The sequence below is a fragment of the Berghia stephanieae genome, chromosome 9 (genome assembly GCF_034508935.2).
Source record: "Berghia stephanieae isolate SIO BIC M18660-M18661 chromosome 9, UCSD_Bste_1.3, whole genome shotgun sequence".
NCBI classification, from domain to species: domain Eukaryota; kingdom Metazoa; phylum Mollusca; class Gastropoda; order Nudibranchia; family Aeolidiidae; genus Berghia; species Berghia stephanieae.
Genome location: NC_088368.1, coordinates 23,019,946 through 23,041,174, shown reverse-complemented (window position 1 = coordinate 23,041,174; position 21,229 = coordinate 23,019,946). Strand labels below are relative to the sequence as shown.

Genomic DNA, 21,229 nt, shown 5'->3' with positions numbered 1-21,229 from the left:
GGGAACCCCAGGAAAAAATGCTAGAGTTTTAGAATCCATGTTGTTTTTCCTTTTTGTAAATGTTGCTGCTCGAAGCTCGAAGAAATAACTAATAATGTGAAATTGAATGTAAGCTTCAATTTAATTACAAAAAAAGATCTTAACAACCCCACTTCCACATAATCTCATTTATCTGTAGTGTCTCATTCACCCTGTTTTGTTGATAAATGGGCAACCCGAAACGTTCATTTGATCTGTTTTTGTAATTAAATTGAAGCTTACATTCAAATTCACATTATTATTTATTTTTTGCTTTTTGGGGCTTTACGGCGCTTGAAAAAACTCATACCTATTTCAAGAGGGACCCCTTGTAAAGCGCTTTGAGCACGTTTAGTGGATATTGCTCTATATAAAAGCTCAATCTTAATTATTTTTTTTTAATTTTTAGGATCTATGCAAACCTACCGGAAACGTTTATTGTCTTGACAGAGTTCAGCATTCTGGGCCCTTTCCTCGTTGTAGGCCGTCTGAAGACATTGTCTGGCCTGGTGACGATAGAGGCAATAGTTGGATATGTAAAATAAAGGTCTACACGGTGACTTTCCACGTTATTCTCTTAATGTTTATTTAAGTCTTTTGAGATGATTAGTTCATGGAAAGCGCTCAACAGGTGTCATTATTATTATTATTATTAGTAGTAGTAGTAGTAGTAGTAGTAGTAGTAGTAGTAGTAGTAGTAGTAGTAGTAGTAGTAGTAGTAGTAGTAGTAGTAGTAGTAGTAGTAGTCTAGTATTACTATTATTATATTATTATTATTATTATTATTATTATTATTATTATTATTATTATTATTATCATTATTATTATTATTGTTATTATTATTATTATCATTATTATGATCATTTTTATTATTATTATTATTATTATTATTATTATTATTATTATTATTATTATTATTATTATATTATTATTATTATTGTTATTATTATTATTATCATTATTATTATCATTTTTATTATTATTATTATTATTATATTATTATTATTAGTAGTAGTAGTAGTAGTAGTAGTAGTAGTAGTAGTAGTAGTAGTAGTAGTAGTAGTAGTAGTAGTAGTAGTAGTATAGTATTATTATATATATATTAGTATATATTATTATACTATTATTATTATTATTATTATTATTATTATTATTATTATTTCATTATTATTATCATTATTATTATTATAATTATTATTATCATTATTATTATTATTATTATTATATTATTATTATTATTATTATTATTATTATTATTATTATTATATTATTATTATTATATATAGTATTACTATCATTATTATTATTATTATTATTATTATTATATTATTATTATTATTATTATTATTATTATTATTATTATTATTATTATTATTATTATTATTATTATTATATTGATTTTATCATTTAAGAATGTAATTCAATTCCCCTCTCTCTCTCTCTCTCTCTCTCTCTCTCTCTCTCTCTCTCTCTCTCTCTCTCTCTCTCTCTCTTACTTTCTTTATTTATCTATCCCTATATATGTTTTTAGTGTTTTTTGTTTTGTTTTGTTTTTGTATTATTAAAGTAGTCCTTTGGAGCCATTTGGGCCAATGGAGCCGGAATACTTTCCCGGATTCTATAGCGTGACAAGGATAAAAACAACTGCCTGCTAACGCTTGGATATGACGCTAGGTCTAATAGCCCAATCAATCCCTGCTGTGTGGACAAAGGAGACAAGTAATTAATTGGATTTCACCCGGGATAAAGCTCAGTCCCATTGATTATGACGCTAGTGCTCTACCAGCCGAGCTATCGGGACCCCTAAGTCAATCAAAAAGAAAAATCAAGAAAATAAAACATATCAAAAATCAGCATCAGAATCAGAATCAATAGCTTACACCAGCGCCTTCTCTCTCTGACTTGTCATTTTGAAATTCACCTCTTTACCTTTTGTTGGGGGCGTTTTGTTAACACAATAATCATACAACAAAGAACACATAAATTATATCTTATTCAATTTTTCGAGGGGAACAGAATAGTAAGAATCAAAGATTTTTACTCACATCATCCATTTCTTTGAGATGGCATCGTAAACTTTCCAACTCGAGAAGAGCCCTGGACAGTTTGGTATCCAGCTGCTCTATCTCCGCATTCTTCTCAGCCACGGCCTCTTGGAATCGACAGCACTTGTCTCCTGTCTCGGCCAGCTAAGAAGGTCATGTAAACAATTTTTTTTAAATTAATGAATTCGACATTATTAGATTTTATGATCAGAGAGATGAATTGTGCACCATGATCACCGATGTCTGGCACAGACTTGGTACTTAAAGAAGAAGAATGAATTCGACATACTTTCTCAAAACGGCACTTTTAAGCCCTAACATTGATCTGGATAGACTCGCAACAGTACCTGAATTTTTCATGGACGGATCGAGTGATTAAATTGTCACCGGAAGTCTCTGATTTACGTATATCTCGTCTAGTTTCGATTAAAAAATGAATTCTCTCCTTACCAGCCATTTTCAGGATTTTCCCCAGAACTTCACACCCAACTAACACAAAAATACATTTGTTATCACTCAAACACAATAGTAGTAAGTTCTTGCGATAAATAATTTATTTAGCAAAACATGCTTTACAACACACTGTTCATTTTCTTTAAATTTTTTTTATGTACAAGAAAAATTTGAATAAGAAAAATGTTGGTTGTATCGTAACGAATGTGACGATCTTCCTATAGTTGGTAAGGAAAGGATTAATCGACAAATTTTAACAAACATGTCCAATAGAACTGATTAACAAACATGTTATTCATTGGTTGTTGTTTTTTCAATGCAATAATCGATCCATAAATTGAAGAAGTCTCAGTGTTCACATCAAAGTGTTGGACTAATGACTCCAAATTACATAAAGGGGAAATATCGGTATCCTTGCGTTTATTTTTTTTTGGATGTAACCCGATTCAAAGGTTGTCAGATTGTTTAATAGGATTCAGTAGTCTGATGTCACGCCGCCTGGTAACGGCGGCCATCTTGGTTGTAAACAAAGAAAATCATTACTTTTTATTCTTCATGCTGGCTAGAACTTTTCATTCCCTTTTCATATGCCTTGTGATCAGAATGTGTAAAAGTCAATACATGATCAAATTTATGTGGTTTTTTTCCTCTGGAAACGCTTTTATGCTCGCCGGAGAAATATTTCATACGGGCCTCCGCCATTGTTCCGATAGTTTAGAGCCGGTGTTACTAAGTTACCATGCGTCATTAGGAAGGAAGTGACGTTACGACTGTTGAAGACTATTGACTAATTTCTACAGGTCGTTACATAAACCGCTTCAAGGTGTCATTCCTTCAAAATGTATAAGTAGGCATGGTAATTTTTCATGATTATCTATCTTGCATTTGTGCTTATATTAAAGCACATTATTGAGCTTTTGTATTAGATCGGATATTGGATCGGAAGGTCCTGGGTTCGAGCCTTGCGCTCGGCGCATAGTTGAGTCCTTGGAAAAGGCTCTTTACTCACATTCACTCACCGTACTCAGGTGTAAAATGAGTACCTGGCCGTTAACAGCGTTGTCTTTGTCCAAAAAATTATAATATCTCCTCACAGGCGTCATGTCCCGTCCTACATGTTAAATGTTGCTGTTGACCAGGGACCCCTTGAGCACGTTTAGTGGATATTGCGCTATATAAAAGCTCATTTTTTTTTAAAATTAGAAAAGTTATTTTTGTATTTATAAAGGCGGGAAATAACCACAAAAACCTGGCAATACGCATCAACAGTCTTCCCTCTTAATGACGCATAGTAACTTAGTAACTGGCTCAAACTATCGGAACAATGGCGGATGCCCTTATGAAATATTTCTCCGACGAGAAAGTGTATCCAGAGGAGAAAAACATTATAAAAAAGATCATGCTTTTGACTTTTTTAAATTCTGATCACATGACATATGAAAAGTTCTTGCCAGCCTGAAGAATAAAAAGTACCAATTTTCTTTGTTTAGAACCACTTTGCTCGCTGTTGCTGGGCGACGTGACATCAGACTATTGAATCCAATTTTTGTCAATTCTTAAATGAGGCTTTATAAAACTAATTCCAAAGTTTTGAAAATAATTAATCCGGTGAGTTACAAATGTTTTAGGTCAGCCATCATCTCAGAGATGATTGCTTTAATCATAGCACTACAAAACACTCCGAAATGTTTAAAAATAGAGAACAAGGAGGTAACTAATGTAAATTATACCAGCAAGGTGGACCCAACGCTCTGTATGAGATGGAGATGGCTCTGCGCATGACAAAGACGACGATATTAATTCTATAAACAGAATGAGCGGCCACACCCACTCACTGTGTTAAATCTTCTACTTTCTATAGCTTGATGTCCGGAGTAATTCCGGGGCCAAAAATCAAATATGTGACCAGTCCGCTTGAAACTGTATAATGTCGAAATGCACATTTTTGCAAGTCTGATAACCGGACACAATTATGAGCTTATTTTAACATTGTTGTAATGGACATTTTATTTTTCTCGGCTTTTGAGATTATTGCCACTACAACAATGAGCCCATAACAATTTGGGTTACCAGAACTGTTAGTTTGTACACGTCGCTTACACACCAGTGCATGCTCCCTGATTTGTCACCATCACGTACCATGTGCGTTTTGTCCTTTATCTCTTTCTCGTACCTCTCCAACTGTTGGTCTATACGACACATGCGTGTTTCCATGTCTTGCTTGGCTCGCTCCAAAGTTTGTTCTAGCTCAACAATCTGAATGAATTGATAGATATATAAAGTAAGAAATGAATAAGTGATAAGTAAATAAACGAAATGACGTTAAATTTTATTGTCATCTCCAGTTTTACCAATTTTATCAACGCCCAATGCCATCATATCGTCGTCTTCCTCGTCATGGTGATCAACATCATCATCATCGTGAATAAAACGAATAATCTGCTTTGTTACGCCAGTTGATAAAGAAGAAGGGGAAACCCGAAACGGCCACCCTCATCCTTCGTCGTTTATGGAATGGAGCTATTTTATAAGATAGAGCTTCTATCTCATCAATATTTAGTACTTGTGCTACTATGTGGTCTAGGGGTATGGCACTCGCTTTCGGATAGGAAGGTCCTGGGTTCAAGCCTGTCTCGGAGGATACTCACATTCTCTCACCGTACTCAGGTTTAAAAAGAGTACCTGGCCATTAACAGTGTTGTCTCTGTCCGAAAAAAATGTAATATCGCCTAAAAGGCGTCATGCCTCCGTCCTACATGTTCAATGTTGCTGATGGCCAGGGATCCCTTGGAAAGCGCTTTTGAGCACGTTTAGTGGATATCGCGCTATATAAAAAGCTCATTTTTTAACTTTATAAAATTAATAGTAGTAGTAGTAGCGTATGGCTACATCTCCAAGCACCAAATCTCCTGTCAGTCTTTAAACTCGTCACTGCATTTGAGGACAGCCTCGAAACCTCCCGCCAATCTCGTCACAGTACAGTGTAGGATTAAGTGATCTGCTGTCTCTGACGTTCCCTGAAAGTTCGGGGTGGTCGACTGACCCCCTCAGACTCCGTCGATGCACGTTTGCAGCAGCCCTGTCGTGGCCTTTCAGTAGTCGGTATGATCATCGTTAAGTTATAGCCTGACACTGAAACCAAAAATGACTGGCATTTTGACGTCATTATTTGTTTTTTACACCGCCTAGTGAGTTGTTAGTAGTGCTCATGGAAACAAGTGGTCCCACTGATTGAACTATTGAATACAACTAACTACTTGTTTTCTTTTGTGGCCAAAGACTGGCATTTTGGCGTCATTTTTTGGTCAGTGTCAGGCTATAAGTTAACGATGGCTACGGAATGATGCGAAAGTGACGCCAGTCCAGATACAATCATGCTGGAGCAGCCGATGGTGAAACGTCAGACTGAGAACGATTCAACCCGGCGTTAGATAAGGCCTGCCTTCTCCTGGACCCACATCTCCACAATGAAGAACACCAACAGAAGACATCATACTGTCTCGGTCGGAATTATGACATAGAACAGGGTTTCGATATAACACAGCAAGAAATAAATCCATTATAAATCTAAGCAAATTTCAGTCCTTTACTATTTCATAAATTTAAATCAATCGTTTCTTAAAATTCTTGTCTAGCTCGGAAGCTTGGGTACGAGTTGCTGCCATCTCTTTTTCACGGATTCAAGGCATCTTACAATCGATGAATAGAACCCCCCCCCCCCCCCTTATATGAAAAAAAAACAATTTCGAGTTAAGTACATACCATAGCGTCCTTATCACATATATCACTTCTTGCATCCTCTAGTTCGCATCTCAACCTTTTGACCTCGTTAGCCAACTTGTCCATCTCCCGAATGGCGTACCTAGCAACGAAAAAAAAAAAAAGAAAAATGTTTTACTTCAATCTATCGTCTGGCGTCGGTGTCTCGTCTCGAAACAAAAGTCAATCGATGTTGAGCGTGGTCAACGACCGGATTGCTGACGCTGATCACAAAATTCGGACTCATTAGACCACTCTATTCAGGTGTGAAAGGGTACCTTGCTACATGCAATGTAAGAATGCTAGTATACATATTATTACTAATTTACCAGATTACTACATTCGTGGTCTTCCCAATAGCGGGGCAGCGTGACTCAGCGGTACGGGCTTTGCTTCGTACCCGAAAGGTACCGAGTTCAACAACCCGCTGCGTGTGTAGCCTTGAGCAAGTCACTTCGCCCTAGCTGAATTTGCGGCGCTGTACTGCGGCTGACGTCTGGGTTATTCCAGTTTTCCCTAAGAATAGACCCAAGAGACAAATTCCCCCTGTGCGATGAAAAAAAGGGAATTTTATTTTATTTTTTATATATTATTTTATATAATCTTTTTAAGATTTGTGATATTTCCTTCATGGTTGGAGTCAAAATCGTGAGGATTAGGTCAAATTCATGATCATTACATTTCAACTAGATCGCTCTTCATTCGTCATACTTCTGGATTATGATTTTCACCGCCTTATTGGATCTGTTTTAACGGATACATTCGACACGTATTTCTCTCCTACTCGTCATAATTTAATATTTCCTTTATGCACCAAATTTTATGCATAGATCTATGCTCCGTTCTATTCTATGCACGCTTTGTAACCAAGGAAACGATTCTTTTTGTTTACAAACGACGTGTCAAATAATATTCATCTGCCGTCCATTTGGTTTTTAAGTTACGCATTTTGTTTTTATAGTTTTGTTTTGTTTATTTTTTGTTTTGTTTTTTTGCTGAAGAAGGGGTTTAAGCCCAAAATTCTCCGTGTTTTGATATTTTGCTCTCTTTTGAACTTGCTATTTTCAATTTAGTTTATGACTTTTTGACAGTCTACAGCTTCTAACATCTTAGTAGCACGAACACAAAAGGAGACGTTTTATATGCAACTCCAGATATCAAGCTGGTGAATGAATGAACTTTAATAACTTACTTACTTACTTAGGTCGCCCCTTGAGGCGCCCAACATGAGCCACAAGTCTTCGCCATTATGTCCTGTCCTCCATGAGTGTACGCAGCTCCCGGGTGTTGTCCATTCCTGTGTCATCTAACAGACAGTCAAAGTATGTTGTATTCTGCCAGCCTCTGTTTCTGGTTCTTTCAAGGGGTTACCATAGCATAAGATTGCTTACAATCTCTTCCTTGTCTCTCCAGCAGTTCCCCGCAGTTCCCAGTCTTCTTTGTTGTATCTTCGAAGTCATTGGGGGGAGGTCGCCGTTGAGCTCCTCATTCGACACGTGCTCTTTCCAGCTTATGTTGAAGATATGAGTGTAGCAGCCGTCCAGTTGCTTCTCAGGGGCTTTTGTTAGAGTCCATGTCGCTGTTTCATATAGAAGCACTGACTCTTCTGTAGATTTGAGCTCCAGATTTTCCCGGAAATATATAATTCACCGTCTAAAAACGGTAATAGGTCGGGGTGAATTGCGCCCCTGAATATAAATTCAGAATCTGAAGGATAATAGATACGTACTTTGAGGGTTTTTAAAAATTGATATTCCACAGTAAAGACATGTACAAATTCTCCACCATAACGTATAATGGGTGGGGTCTTTTGTTATCCCGAACTAGGCAGGGAGGTCACATGCTGTCATGTCTTCAACCCCCACCCCCCTCCCCCCTATTATAATCTTTTTTCCAACTTGCTTTCTGTCTTTGTCATGGAATGAGATTGTTTGGTTTTGCGCCGGCCCTGGCTGGAGCGTTTTTGGCAGGGAAGGAAACTGTTAAATGTATAGTTCTAGTTTTCGGATATGATTTTTTTCCACTGAAAATCATCTCTCTGTTATGTACTTTGATATTTTTTTGAGTTGCAAATTTTTAAAATAAAAGTTACAGTGAATGACATAATCAGTCGGATGGTGAAAAGATTTGAACTGAAATATTGCCAAGTTTAGTTAGAAGGTCAATGTTTATTAAAAATTAATTCTTGTCATAAATGATTAAATCGAGCCTTTTTGTACATCTTCGGGAAATATCAAAGCTTAATTTAACTTTTAAATATTTTTACAGCTAGTCAAGTTGAAAATGTATGACATTTCAGAGAAGTTGCTGGATACCTTTTCCATACATCTGACCATAACTTCATGAAAAATAACCCAATTTACTTCAAATAAGACTAAAATGCTCTGCAGAGCAAATTCTTTCAGAAAATGCAAATATATGAAAATACAAAATTTTCACCTTCGGACTGATTATGTCATGCACTGACACTAATATAAGGATTTAAAAGCATTTAGTGTAATCCTCTTATCCTGTACTTGTGTCTGGATGAGACTTTTAAGTGAAGTCAAACGAAATACAGTGATAGAGTGATCTTGGAATCTGTTCCCTATTTGAAACAGTCCCCTTTGACTTACTCTTTTTCGTTTGTAAATCTGGAATCTTTAGACTAAAGATAGTACGAAGTTGACGTCAGTCAGGCCTTTGTTATTGCTTCTTGTCATCCGCGTTTATGAATAATAATTATTATTATTATTATTATTATTATTATTATTATTATTATTATTATTATTATTATTATATTATTATTATTACTATTATTATTATTATTACTATTATTATTACTATTATTATTACTATATTATTATTATTATTATTATTATTATTATTATCATTATTATTATTATTATTATTATTATTATTATTATTATTATTATTATTATTATTATTATTATTATTATTATTATTATTATTATTATTATTATTATTATTATTATTATTATTATTATTGTCTATTGCTTTTTTTTTTTTTGCTGCGAATGAATATTAAAAGAATTGTATTCCGTTAATATTATAATTGTTAGAATAATTTGTTCAAAGAGATGTTATGTGTACTTGCCAATGGCCTAAAAATAATAATAATAATAAATGGCATTTATATAGCGCTTTACCCCGTTGTCACAGGCTCTAAGCGCTTTACAGTGATACAAAACAAAACATATTACAGTGAGACAAGTGTGAAGGAAACGTGATAAGAATTCAATTTAACAACAACAAAATATGAAAATAATATTGCAACATTATGACGTAAAAAGATAAAACTTTAAGCGAGATTTGAACGTTGTCAACGAATCCGAGCAACTCACGTGTGACGGGAGAGAGTTCCAAAAATGGGGGGCGGAAAATTGAAAAGACTGTTCAGCTATTTTACGCAATGGCTTAGGTTTGACAAGGATCGATTGGTTATTGCTTGACCTCAAATTTCTATTGGGGACATATATGTTTAGAAGGTCTTTAATATAGGAGGGACTGTTCGTGCTCAGGGATTTGTAGACAACAGTACAAATCTTATAGGCAACTCTTTTTTCAACAGGAAGCCAATGTAACTCACGGAGAAGAAGAGTTGCTGACGGGTATTTTTTGTTATTGCGTACAATGAGCCTGGCTGCGTTATTTTGAGCAACCTGAATTTTGCTAATTTTGCCTTAGCTAAATTCGCCCAAAGGGAGTTACAATAGTCCAATTTAGATAAAACCAGGGAATTAATTAAAAGTTCTGTTATATGCTTCGGTATTAAATTACGAATTTTGCTTATTTTTTTCATTTCTATGTACATAGATTGTATGGTGTTATTCACGTGGCTTGTCATGGAAAGATCTTTATCAATGATGACGCCAAGGTTTTTTGCTTTATTTGAAAATTCTGTTGTGTTATTTCCGAGAGTAATAGGTGATTTATTTGCCTGTTTAAGGATACTCGGCCTTCCACACATTAAAATCTCAGTTTTACTATCATTTAATTTTAACTTATTGTGGTACATCCAAGATTTAATCTCATTAAAACAGCTCGTAATTTGTTGTTTTAAGAACTGTAAGTTACTAAGGGGTGCTGAATCATATATTTGCGTATCATCTGCATAAAAATGATAACTCAGATTGAATAAACTCTAGAACTTTGAACTTGAACTATTTAGCTCGTTAGCTATCGTTTTTTTTTAATCTCACGAATGGCATGCATGCCCGGCAACGAAAACAAAAATAAATCATTTAATCTATCGTCTGGTCTGGCTGCTGTGTCTCGTCTTGTAGCAAGAGCTTGAGCCTTCTATAGCGTAAAATCCACAAATCGTCATCAAAACGCTTTACAAAGGTTCTCTGACAACAGAAACTCGTAACATGCAGAACGAGACATTAAGTCTGTTGGCCAATATTACGATTTTTTTTCCGACAGAGACTGACAACGCTGTTATCGGCTAGGTATTCGATTTATACCCGAGTACGGTGAGAGAATATGAGTCCAAGGACTCAACTATGCGCCGAGCGAGGCTGGATGGAGCTTCGGACCTTCCGATCAGAAAGCTATTGTCATACCACAAGACCACATAGCGTATCTTCTGGTGTCCGTGTTTCGTGTTTCATCGTGTAGCAAAAGCTAAAATCAATGGATGTTTAAGCGCGGTCAACGACCAGGTTGGTGACGTCGATGACAGGATTTATCAACCAGGAAGGAAGGGTAATTTTTCAGCAGTCAAGAAGACTCATTAGAACCACTGAAATCCAGGTGGTATTTCGTTTACGTCACGTGTGACCTCAATGACGTGGGAAACGACTGACTGTTGTGGATTGGTGGCTCAGCTGTAAGTCATCCATCTCGTCTTGTCACAAATTAAATGTTGAACACTGTTTTAAGCGTGATCAGTGGCCGAATGGGTGACGGTGATCGAGGAAAAATAATTCTGATTCCAGCGCTGTGTTAATGGATAGGATAAGTCACTTTACCACGAAATTACCCCATTTGACTCAGGAGTGAATAAGTACCGGACTACAGGCAGTGACGGGCAATTGTGTTAGCGTGTTAGCACAAAAAGGACGACTAAAAAGCGACGTATTGTTATGAAATTGTAACATGATTCCATAATATGGCCTACTGGGGATATAAATGACAGAATGTGAAGCGCAGTAAGCATGGTTAATCCGTGAAAATACGTTATATAAACGGTCGTATATTTTTTTTTATAGTACGTGGCTATGTGATCTTGTGGTATGACACTCGCTTTCTGATCGGAAGGTCCTGGATTCGAGCATCGCTCGGTGCATAGCTGAATCCTTGGAAAAGGCTATTTACTCACATTCTCCCACCGTACTCAGGTGTAAAATGAGTACCTTGCCGTTAACAGCGTTGTCTCTGTCCGAAAAAAATATAATATCGCCTTACAGGCGTCATGTCCTGTCCTAAATGTTAAATGTCGCTGTTGGACAGGGCCCCTTGTAAAGCGCTTTGGGCACGTTGAGTGGATATTGCGCTATATAAAAGCTCAATTTTTTTGTGTAACCCTCGGGTCATAGAATGTATATCACGTCTCATATCTCTGAGACAAACAACGCCCATAGGTTTTCCCTTGTTTACACGAAATACCGAGTTATAGATAGGAATCAATTTGCGTCAATTATTTTATACTGACGTACTCTAGAAAAAAAAAACCAACAATATTATACACTTTGGCCAGAAAACTCATCCTTCAAATATCGATATATTTAAATGACCCTCATCTTGGAAAAAAAAACCTCTCAGCCCTGAGACTTCGCTTAAGTATTTCGCACACACGGATGAGTGTTGCTTCTTCGAATGACTTCCATAATCTTTCTTCATCTACTTTATTCATCTGCGTTATGGTTGTTTTTTCTTTTGTTTTTGTTTTTTATTAAAATTGGTTTTGTTGTTTTTGTTTGTTTGTTGTTTTTTTTTTGTTTTTTTTTTGTTTTTGATTTATTTGGTTGTTTTTGTTTGTTTGTTGTTTTTTTTGTGTGTGTGTGTTTTATTTGTTATTGTGTTGTTTGTTTGTTTGTTAGTTTTTGTTTTTGTTTTTTTGTTGTTTTTTTAAAGTGTTTACGTCACTTAAAACACTTTTCGGCTACATCAGCGCCAATAAAAGCAAGAAAGAAGTTTGGCTGGTTTGATTCATCATTACAAGCATCCGGTAAACTGTTAGAAAAGGGGGGACTTATTCAAATAAAGAACCGATGTGGATTCCAAGAGCAATCCATTAATGTGCTCAGTTTAGGATCGCCTAAAAGTCACATCCCTTACAGTATCCCTAAGAGGGTCAGATCCCACTCAGAACCTTACAAAATATCGTTTTGGTTTTATTTTTAAAGGGGGGGGGGAGCTATAATAGCAACAGAGAGACATTGACAAGTAAAAATATATTATCATGACACTTGTATTCAGATCGGAATGTCCAAGGTTCGACTTCCCCTCTGAGCGGCGCATGATTGAGTACTCGGAAAGGCTCTTTACTTACATTTACTCACCGTACTCAGGCGTAAAAAAAGCACTTAGTCTTTAACAGCCTTGATTTTGCCAGAAAAAAATATTATCGCCTAACAAGCTTCATGCCTTGCCGTACATATGTTCAATGTGTTGGATAGTGGCCCTTAGAAAAGGGCTTTTAGCACGTTTAGTGGATATTGCTCTTTACTTCATTCATGCTTAAATTAAACAAATTGAAATACATTTGACTGTTCCTCTTTCTACTCCGGCTCTCCGCCGAGGACATGGACAAAACCAGGTAATCCATTTCCACGTCAAACAAAGAAAGGAACAAAGAAAAGGAAAGCAAACAAGCAAATGGATAGAAGACACACCATTAGCGACCGCCATGCACGGATTCTGAAAACTGGAACTTAGTGGGGGGGGGGGGGGGGGGGGGGGTTCGAATTCTAAAATTTTGAGACTTATTTTGTTTTTGTTTCTAAGGGTTTTTCGGCGCTTCCGACACATTCAGGTCATATCAGTGCTAGTAAAAAGGAAGAAAATGGGAAAGTAAAAATTCTAGAATTACTAATAAAGGTACCCAAGAAAAAGTAAAAATAGGGAGAACTGGTTCAAATAGGAAACATATTTATAAGGGGGAAAATCATCTCCCAAAACATATACTAAACCGTTGACTGTTTCCCTATCAGCCAAGGATTCCAAAGGCCAGACCAAGACCAAGCAATCCAATTCCAAGACAAAAACAGAGAGCAACTAGGAACATATAATATATAAGGGGATAGAAGATAAAGCAAGTGACCTTCTGCCCACTATGTGAGATCAAAAGACCCAACTCAGAAATTTTGAAAAATTCTCTTTTTTTCTTGTCGAAACGCAGTGGCTATTTTTACAGTCCCGTAAAGACGGTACTCAGATCTATTTTTACGGTTCCATATGATTCACTACACATATTGCAATTCCATTCATGGAATTTCTCTTTTCTCTTAATTAAATCAAACACCTTTGCCCAGGCCTTCACACTGAAGTCTGAAGTACTGCTTTGCCTCAGAAATGTCAACTTCCTGATCTAAGACCTATATTGATAGGTCCTTTTCTGAGGATGGAATTTTGGAGAGTCTTGGACCTCACTTAGATCAGCTTCCGCCAGAATCCAGTGCAGAATCATATGGAACTGTAAAAATAGATCTGAGTACCGTCTTACGGGACTGTAAAAATAGCCACTGCGTTGTCGAAAGCTGCAAATAGAAGGATCGACTGATTTAGTTATAGGCAGATAAATAAATTGTTCAGTAAATGAGATTAAAAAAAAAAAAAGAAAACAGTAACACGAAGGAAGAAAGAACTCAACTGTAATTTTTTTTCCAGATCTTTCCTCTCATTCTCACACTTGGCCAGCGATTCTTGACATAGCAACAGTTGTCTTTCCAGATCTCCGGTCCCATCATCAACCACTGCCCCAGTCTGGTCGAGAGAAAAAATACACATTTCACTTGAATTAAAAGTGCATTTCTACCTACTTCATCGTGACTGCTGTTTGTTTGTTTGTTTGTTTTTAAGGGTTTTACGGCGCTTCCAACACATTCATGTCATATCAGTGCCAGTAAAAAGGAAGGAAATGGCTTAGTAAAAAGTTCTAGAATTACAATTAAAGCACCCAAGAAAAGGCAAGACAAAGGGGAATCAGTTTAAATGGGAAAGAGATGTAGATTCCAAGAGCACACTATTAAAGTACTTAGTTTGAGATCACTAAAAGTCTCATCCAGACACAAGCATAGGTCTCCACGAAGAGGAATAAACTCAAATGTTTTACAAATCATATATAATTTAAAGAAAACATAATTACACATTCGACTGTTTCCCTCCCAGCCAAGGAACTCCGGCAAGGATCAGGACAAAACTAAGTAATCTCATTCCAAGACAACGACAGGAAACAATTGGGAAACAGGCATGGGGGGATAGAAGACACAGCATGTACCTCCCTGCCCACAATGGGAAGTCAGGATCCCCACCCAGAAAGAAATGCTTTGATTACAGCTATAAATACTAAACACTGTGTTGTAGATCCCTTTTTGCTGAACAATATTCTGTATAGAATGCACTTGTTACTTTTTTGTGTGAAGAAGAAAAGTCTATTTTTGTGTCGGGTGGGTGTGCAGTTTCGGGGCAAATTCTAATAATGGCTGGTAAGGAGAGAATTAAATCACATATTATTACCTCCGGATAAATCAATCTTGCCCCGAATAATGATAAATGTGAACTTTGTTGTTTTGTGTGTACAATGCCAGAAATTGTATTTATTCTTTATCATTTCGAAGAGTAATTAACACCCAGGTTTTATATTTGTGATTGTTTGCTTTTTACTTGCCTCTAAGGTCTTTACGGCGTTTGCAACACATTTATTTAGGTCGTATCAGCGCCAGTAAAAAGGAAGAAATTTGGATAAAAATAATTTAGATGTACAATTAAAAGGACTTGAGGAAAAAGTAAGACAAAGGGGAATGGTTCAATTAGGGAACAGATGTAGACTCAAACAGCACACTATCAGTGTACTTAGTTTGAGATCACCAAAAATGTCTCACTCAGACACCAGCACAAGATTCTACTGAGAAGAGTACACTCAAATGTTTACAAATCATGTTAAGAATATTTAAAAAATAACAGTACATACCAGATAGATGATTTACAAGGAAAAAAAATACCATCTCCTTAAACTATATCTATACATTCGACTGTTTCCCTCCCAACCAAGGACTCCGTCCATGGTCAGGACAAAGCTAAGTCAGTACCTTCCAAAACAAAGACAGAACGCAATTGGAAAACAGATATAGGGGTATAGAAGACACAGCAAGTACCTCCCTGCCCACTATGGGAGGTCGGGAACCCCACCCAAGTTTTTGACTGTAAATTCAATGCCAAGCATTCAGTTCATCCCGACATAACATAGTGGTAGTTCTTGTTGTTACAGTCTTTGTTGTAATTAATTGTTGCTGCTTGTTTTTGTCAGTTTCCTTAACGGCTTGTGACACATTTAGGCAATTTCGGCCCAGTTAAATGGGAAGAAAATTGGATAGTAAAAAATAATCTAGATTTACAATTGAAAGCACACCAAAAAAAGACAAAGGGGAATGGTGCAAATAGGGACAGATGTGGATTCCAAGAGCATACCATCAATGTAATTAGTTTGAGATCACCTAAAAGTCTCATCCAGACACACGCATAGGACCCGACTAAGAGGAACACACTCAAATACTTAGATTATACATTCAAAATTACAAATACAACAATAAATAACAGAGACACGATTGAAAACGGAGAAAAAAAAAACATATCTCACAAAACTATGAATATACATTTAACTGTTTCCCTCCTAACCAATGACTCCAACCAGGGCAAGGTCAAAACCAAGTACTATCATTCTAAGACAAAGACAGAAAGCAAGTTGTAAAACAGATATAGGGGTATAGAACAGTGGATCTCAAAGTGGGCAATATTGCCCTCTGGGGGCGATGGAAGCAAAATTTGAATTAGGGGGGGGGGTGAAGTCTCACGGGGGAGGGGCGGGGATGTGAATAATAATTCAACTGTCTCTCTCCCAGCTAATAATCCCAGCCGCGACCAGGGAAAAAAAGCAATCTCAGTTCAATATAATGACAAAGCAATATAAAAGGTAAAACAGATATAGAGGATAGAAGACACAGCAAAAATGACTTCTGCCCACCATGGGAGGTCAAAATATCCAACCCAGCGTCTTCATTTTTCAATTACAATGAATTCCCAGCTTTAAAATGTCTGTGGTGTGGGATAAAACAGAAGGCAAATTTGTCTTTTATCACGGGTTGTTTTTGGGGTTTTTTTTGTTGTTGTTGTTGTTGGGGTTTTTTTTTCATTTCACTCGCGGCGGTACGTTCATGGCTTCGTATCCAAAAGGTACCAAAAGTACGATCACTCGCTGAGTTGTGTGGCATTGAGCAAGTCACCTCGCCCTAGCTCAGTATGCGGCGCTGCACTGCGGCTGACGCCTGGGTTACTCCAGTCTTCCCTTGGAATAGGACCTAGAGACAAATTTCCCCTATGAGATAAATAAAGGGAATTTTTATTATTATTTCTTTGATATCGTATTGATGTAAGTAAATTTGTTTTTAGGGTTTTACCGCGTTTGCCACACAATTAGGTCACATCAGCGCCAGTAAAAGGGAGGAAATATGATAGTCAAAAAAATATAGATTCACTTTTGAAAGCACACAAAAAAGTAAGACAAAGAGGAATGGTTCGAATAGGAGACAGATGTAGATTCCAAGAGCATACTATCAATGTACTTAGTTTGAGATATAACCTATAAGTGAATCCCACTCATTTGGGACACACTCAAATGCTTACTTACATTTTACATTCAAAATAACACATATTATAACTTTAGATAACAGAGAGATGCTTTACAAGGAAAAAGATATCATCTCCCAAAACTTTAAATATACATTGAATTTGACTGTTTCCTTTTCAGCCAAGGACTCTGACAAGGGAAAGGACAAAACCAAGTAATCTCACTCCAAGACAAAGACAGAAAGCAAGTTGGAAAACTGATAATATAGGAGTATAGAAGACACAGTAAGTAACCTCCGTGCCCTTATTGGAGGCCAGGAACCCGACCCAGTTGGTTTTATTTGAAACTCGAATCAATACAGTTTTTAATCACAGCTTATGGCATGTAAACACCAATAAAATATCCAATAATTATCCGTTAATTATTGCCCTTTCCTTATATAGATCGAATTTGACGTCACTCATGTCTTTGTCATCGTTTTTTTGTTTTGTTTTTTTTTTGTTTTTTTTTTTTTTTGTTTTTTTTTTTTTTTTTTTTTTTTTTTTTTTTTTTTTTTTTGTTTTTTTTTTTTTTTTTTTTTTTTTTTTTTTTTTGGGGGGGGGGTTTCCCATTCATTTTCATGAGTAACTCTTAATAAACTATATTAACCAGACTATAAACGTTCAAGATTACACATAGTTCTGTGTTTTGTTTCTTTATATTTCCGGATGGCAATGTTGTGAGTTTCTTAGCCAAGCGTACATCATATATAGCCTCTATTCTGTTGAACTCTGACCAGAAAAGAAAAATCACATTTTTAAAATTTTCACCAGAAAACTCGTCCTTCAAAAATCGATCGATTAAAATGACCTTAATCCTGGCAGACAAAAAAAAAAATTATAAACCTGGGTCTTTCTTCGAATACTTTCCTTGAAGTCCCAGGTTTGAATGTTTTTTGTCAAGATGAGGATCATTTTGATAGATCGATTATTTAATTTAAAGGACTGGTTTTCTGACCAAAATTTAAAATATTAATTTGTGCCTCTATGTGGTCTTGTGGTATGACAACTCGCTTTCTGATCGGAAGGTCCTGGGTTCGAGCCTCGGTCAGCGCATAGTCGAGTCTTTGGAAACGGCTCTTTACTCACATTCTCTCACCATACTCAGGTGTAAAATGAGTACCTGGCCGTTAGAAGCGTCGTCTCTATTTGGGAAAAAATGTATTATCGCCTAACAGGCGTCATCATGTCTCATTCTACATGTTATGTGTTGCTGTTAGTCAGGGACCTTTTGTAAAGCGCTTTGAACACGTTTAGTGGATATTGCGCTATATAAAAGCTCAAGTTTTTTTGTTTGTTTTTTTTTAATTATTATTTTTAGAGAACGACAGTGTTGAATCTCTCGTGTTCAGAAGTAAGGGTTGTCTAACAAATCGAGTTCAATTATATATCTTGCCGAATGATATTAAGTCCTTTTGTTTTGTTTTGGTTTTCTTTTTCTAACATGGAAGTGTGTTTTCAGTTCACCAGTGGACTGAATACACAGCTGTGTTTTCAGTCCACCGGAAGAGATTTTACGGCACGGGCTGTTTGACCTAGCGCGAGAAATCGAGGTGGCCGGCTGCTTAGCACAGCGTAACTGTAACCCAGGTGGGGTGAGTTAGGGATTCGAGCTCTTTTCTAGGCATATTTTCTTTCTTTCTTCCTTAATTTTTTTTTTTTTTTTTGTACTACCTTAACAAAAAATTTCTTAATTTTCAACTTCAACACGTTGAAACCATTCCTGGTGACTCGAGAAGTTTGATTGACTTTTAACATTTTTTATTTATTTACTTTTCTCACTTTTAAGTTTATTATTCTAATTTAGGACACAGTGAGAGTTCAAAATTTATTGCCTTGTGCATTTCTTGTACTGGCAATATGAGTCCGGAGAAAAACGAAACAAAAACAACAAAAACAACAACAAAAAAGGAAAGAGAACAAAATTTTATAGTCATAGGGTCTTGAATATGTTTAAGGGAGCGGAGCATCAGAAAGAGAGAGAGAGAGAGAGAGAGAGAGAGAGAGAGAGAGAGAGAGAGAGAGAGAGAGAGAGAGATTAAGGACTGCTTGGTAGCTACTTGCACCCGCACGATTAAAAAAAAAATTTGGCTCCTATTTTTATTTATGAGTTAAGGTTACGGGCTTGGGACACTTTTGATTTATGCAATATCGGCGTGAGCCGCAGGGAAAACATTCTTTCAAGGACTTTGTTTTTGAAGGTTTGATGGCACTTATAATAGTTATAAAACATTGAGGTGATTTTAGGGATAGTAGAAAGGAAGTTATATAAGCACACGAGAAAAAATTAATAAGACAAACGGAAATGGTTCAAAAAGGGAACAGATGTAGATTCCAATAGCGGACCATCCGTGTACTTAGTTTGAGATCACCCAAAAGTCTCACCAGACACAAGCACAAGATACAACTGAAATAGATAGACTCGATTACAAATCATTATACACACACAACAAAAAAATACAACCCTATATAAATTACAAAACAAAGAGGTGACTTACAAGGAGAGAAACCCCATAATCTCCAAAAACTAACTACACAAATAGCTGCTTTCCTCTCAGCGATCAGGGCCAGAGCAAAGCCAAGTAATTTTATTCCAAGACAGGAGCAAAAACGGATAGGCGGGGGGGGGGGGGGGGTGGATGGCAAGTGATCTCCCTGTTCATGATTTGGGGGGGGGGGGGGGTGGGTCAATTACCACTTGGGGACAAATTCGCCATTTAAAAGGCCTACGTAGATAGCATATCATACACTCAAATGGGTGCAAATGCAAATTATTATAAAAGCTAACATATGTACCGTTTCGTTCAAGATCCCAGGCCCAGGCTAAACAAAATGGTCCCGAAGAACTGTACACATAGAGGTGACAGTAAATGACATGGAATCCAAATGGTCTAGTATAGAGGGGAAAAGTGATAGTTTATTCAGGCTGTTGACCGATGAAGAGTCCACCGAGAGGGGGTGTGATTATGACGTTTTGCGGTCGTTTTAATGAAAGAGAAAAATGTACACAAAACATAAAAAATGCCTGCAATCTTGGGTCGCAGGTGCCTAAGAATAAAGCCTAAATATGTCACAGCAGCAGCCTACCCAATGTATGACCACCAAGTATCAACACACACAGACATTGAGACGGGGTTTCTCGCCAAAAGGAGATAAATACTAGATGGTTATTCATACTCATATTTTATCAAGACTCAGAGTCAGAGAGATGATTTACAAAAATAAAAAAAAAATAAAAAATAAAAGTATCACTTCTCACAGACATGTCAAATGCTGGGCAAAGTCATTTAACTATCTCTCTCCTACTATATGATTCCAGGCAGGGGGAGCCACATGGTCTCAATTCTGTTCCAGAACAAGAACATGGAAAGAATAAATGATAAAAGGGCGATGGGGAAGACAGCAAAGTAAAGGGCCAATCAACAACCACCCAAGACAGTCAGCTTTCCCCTACCCTAAGGGGAATTCCACCCACAGTACTCTAGGACAAGGACAAAATCTCACAGCAATATCTATTGGAATTAATTATCCCCCTATATTCAAGTGGCTGTTCATGAATTCGAGAACAGAATACAAAGATGCAACGAGTGACATAAAATCAAAGTAACAATGAGGGAGAAGATTAAACAAATAGGTTGTATGTAGTTTGATTTCAGTCCAATATTTATTAAACGACCTTATTTCAAAAGGCAGGACAAAATGTAGTGAAAAGTGCATGGTAATAAAAAATACAACTATAATAATAATAATAATAATAATAATAATAATAATAATAATAATAATAATAATAATAATAATAATAATAATAATAATAAATAATAATAATAATAATAATAATAATAAAATAATAATAATAATAATAATAATAATAATAATAATAATAATAATAATAATAATAATAATAATAATAATATAATAATAATACCGTAATAATAATGTTCAAACAGTCCATTCCAATTGCACTCAGATGTCAAGCCTGCAATTACATGCTAACGCACCAAATGAAAATTTAAAGCAAAGGGAAACTAATTTGACAGAGAAAAGAAGTAGGTATAACATAGATCCAAGAGCAAAGCAATGTCCTAGCAGCTAGACTGAAAGCTCCTTATTGGCAAATCAACGTT

The 21,229-nt window shown here is 36.2% G+C and overlaps 1 protein-coding gene across 2 annotated transcripts in view; it reads right to left on the bottom strand.

Annotated features, from left to right (window-relative positions):
- The window catches only part of LOC144979884 (uncharacterized), a 121,605-nt gene that overhangs the window by 21,218 nt on the left and 79,158 nt on the right, over positions 1–21,229 (bottom strand). For both annotated transcript variants that reach the window (XM_078927124.1, XM_078927125.1), the window contains 5 exons: positions 14,095–14,207; positions 6,279–6,378; positions 4,656–4,772; positions 2,064–2,207; positions 445–524 (listed from right to left, as the gene is read on the bottom strand). In XM_078927124.1, coding sequence (XP_078783250.1) covers positions 445–524; positions 2,064–2,207; positions 4,656–4,772; positions 6,279–6,378; positions 14,095–14,207 — 554 coding nt within the window. The remainder of the gene's footprint in view (positions 1–444; positions 525–2,063; positions 2,208–4,655; positions 4,773–6,278; positions 6,379–14,094; positions 14,208–21,229) is intronic.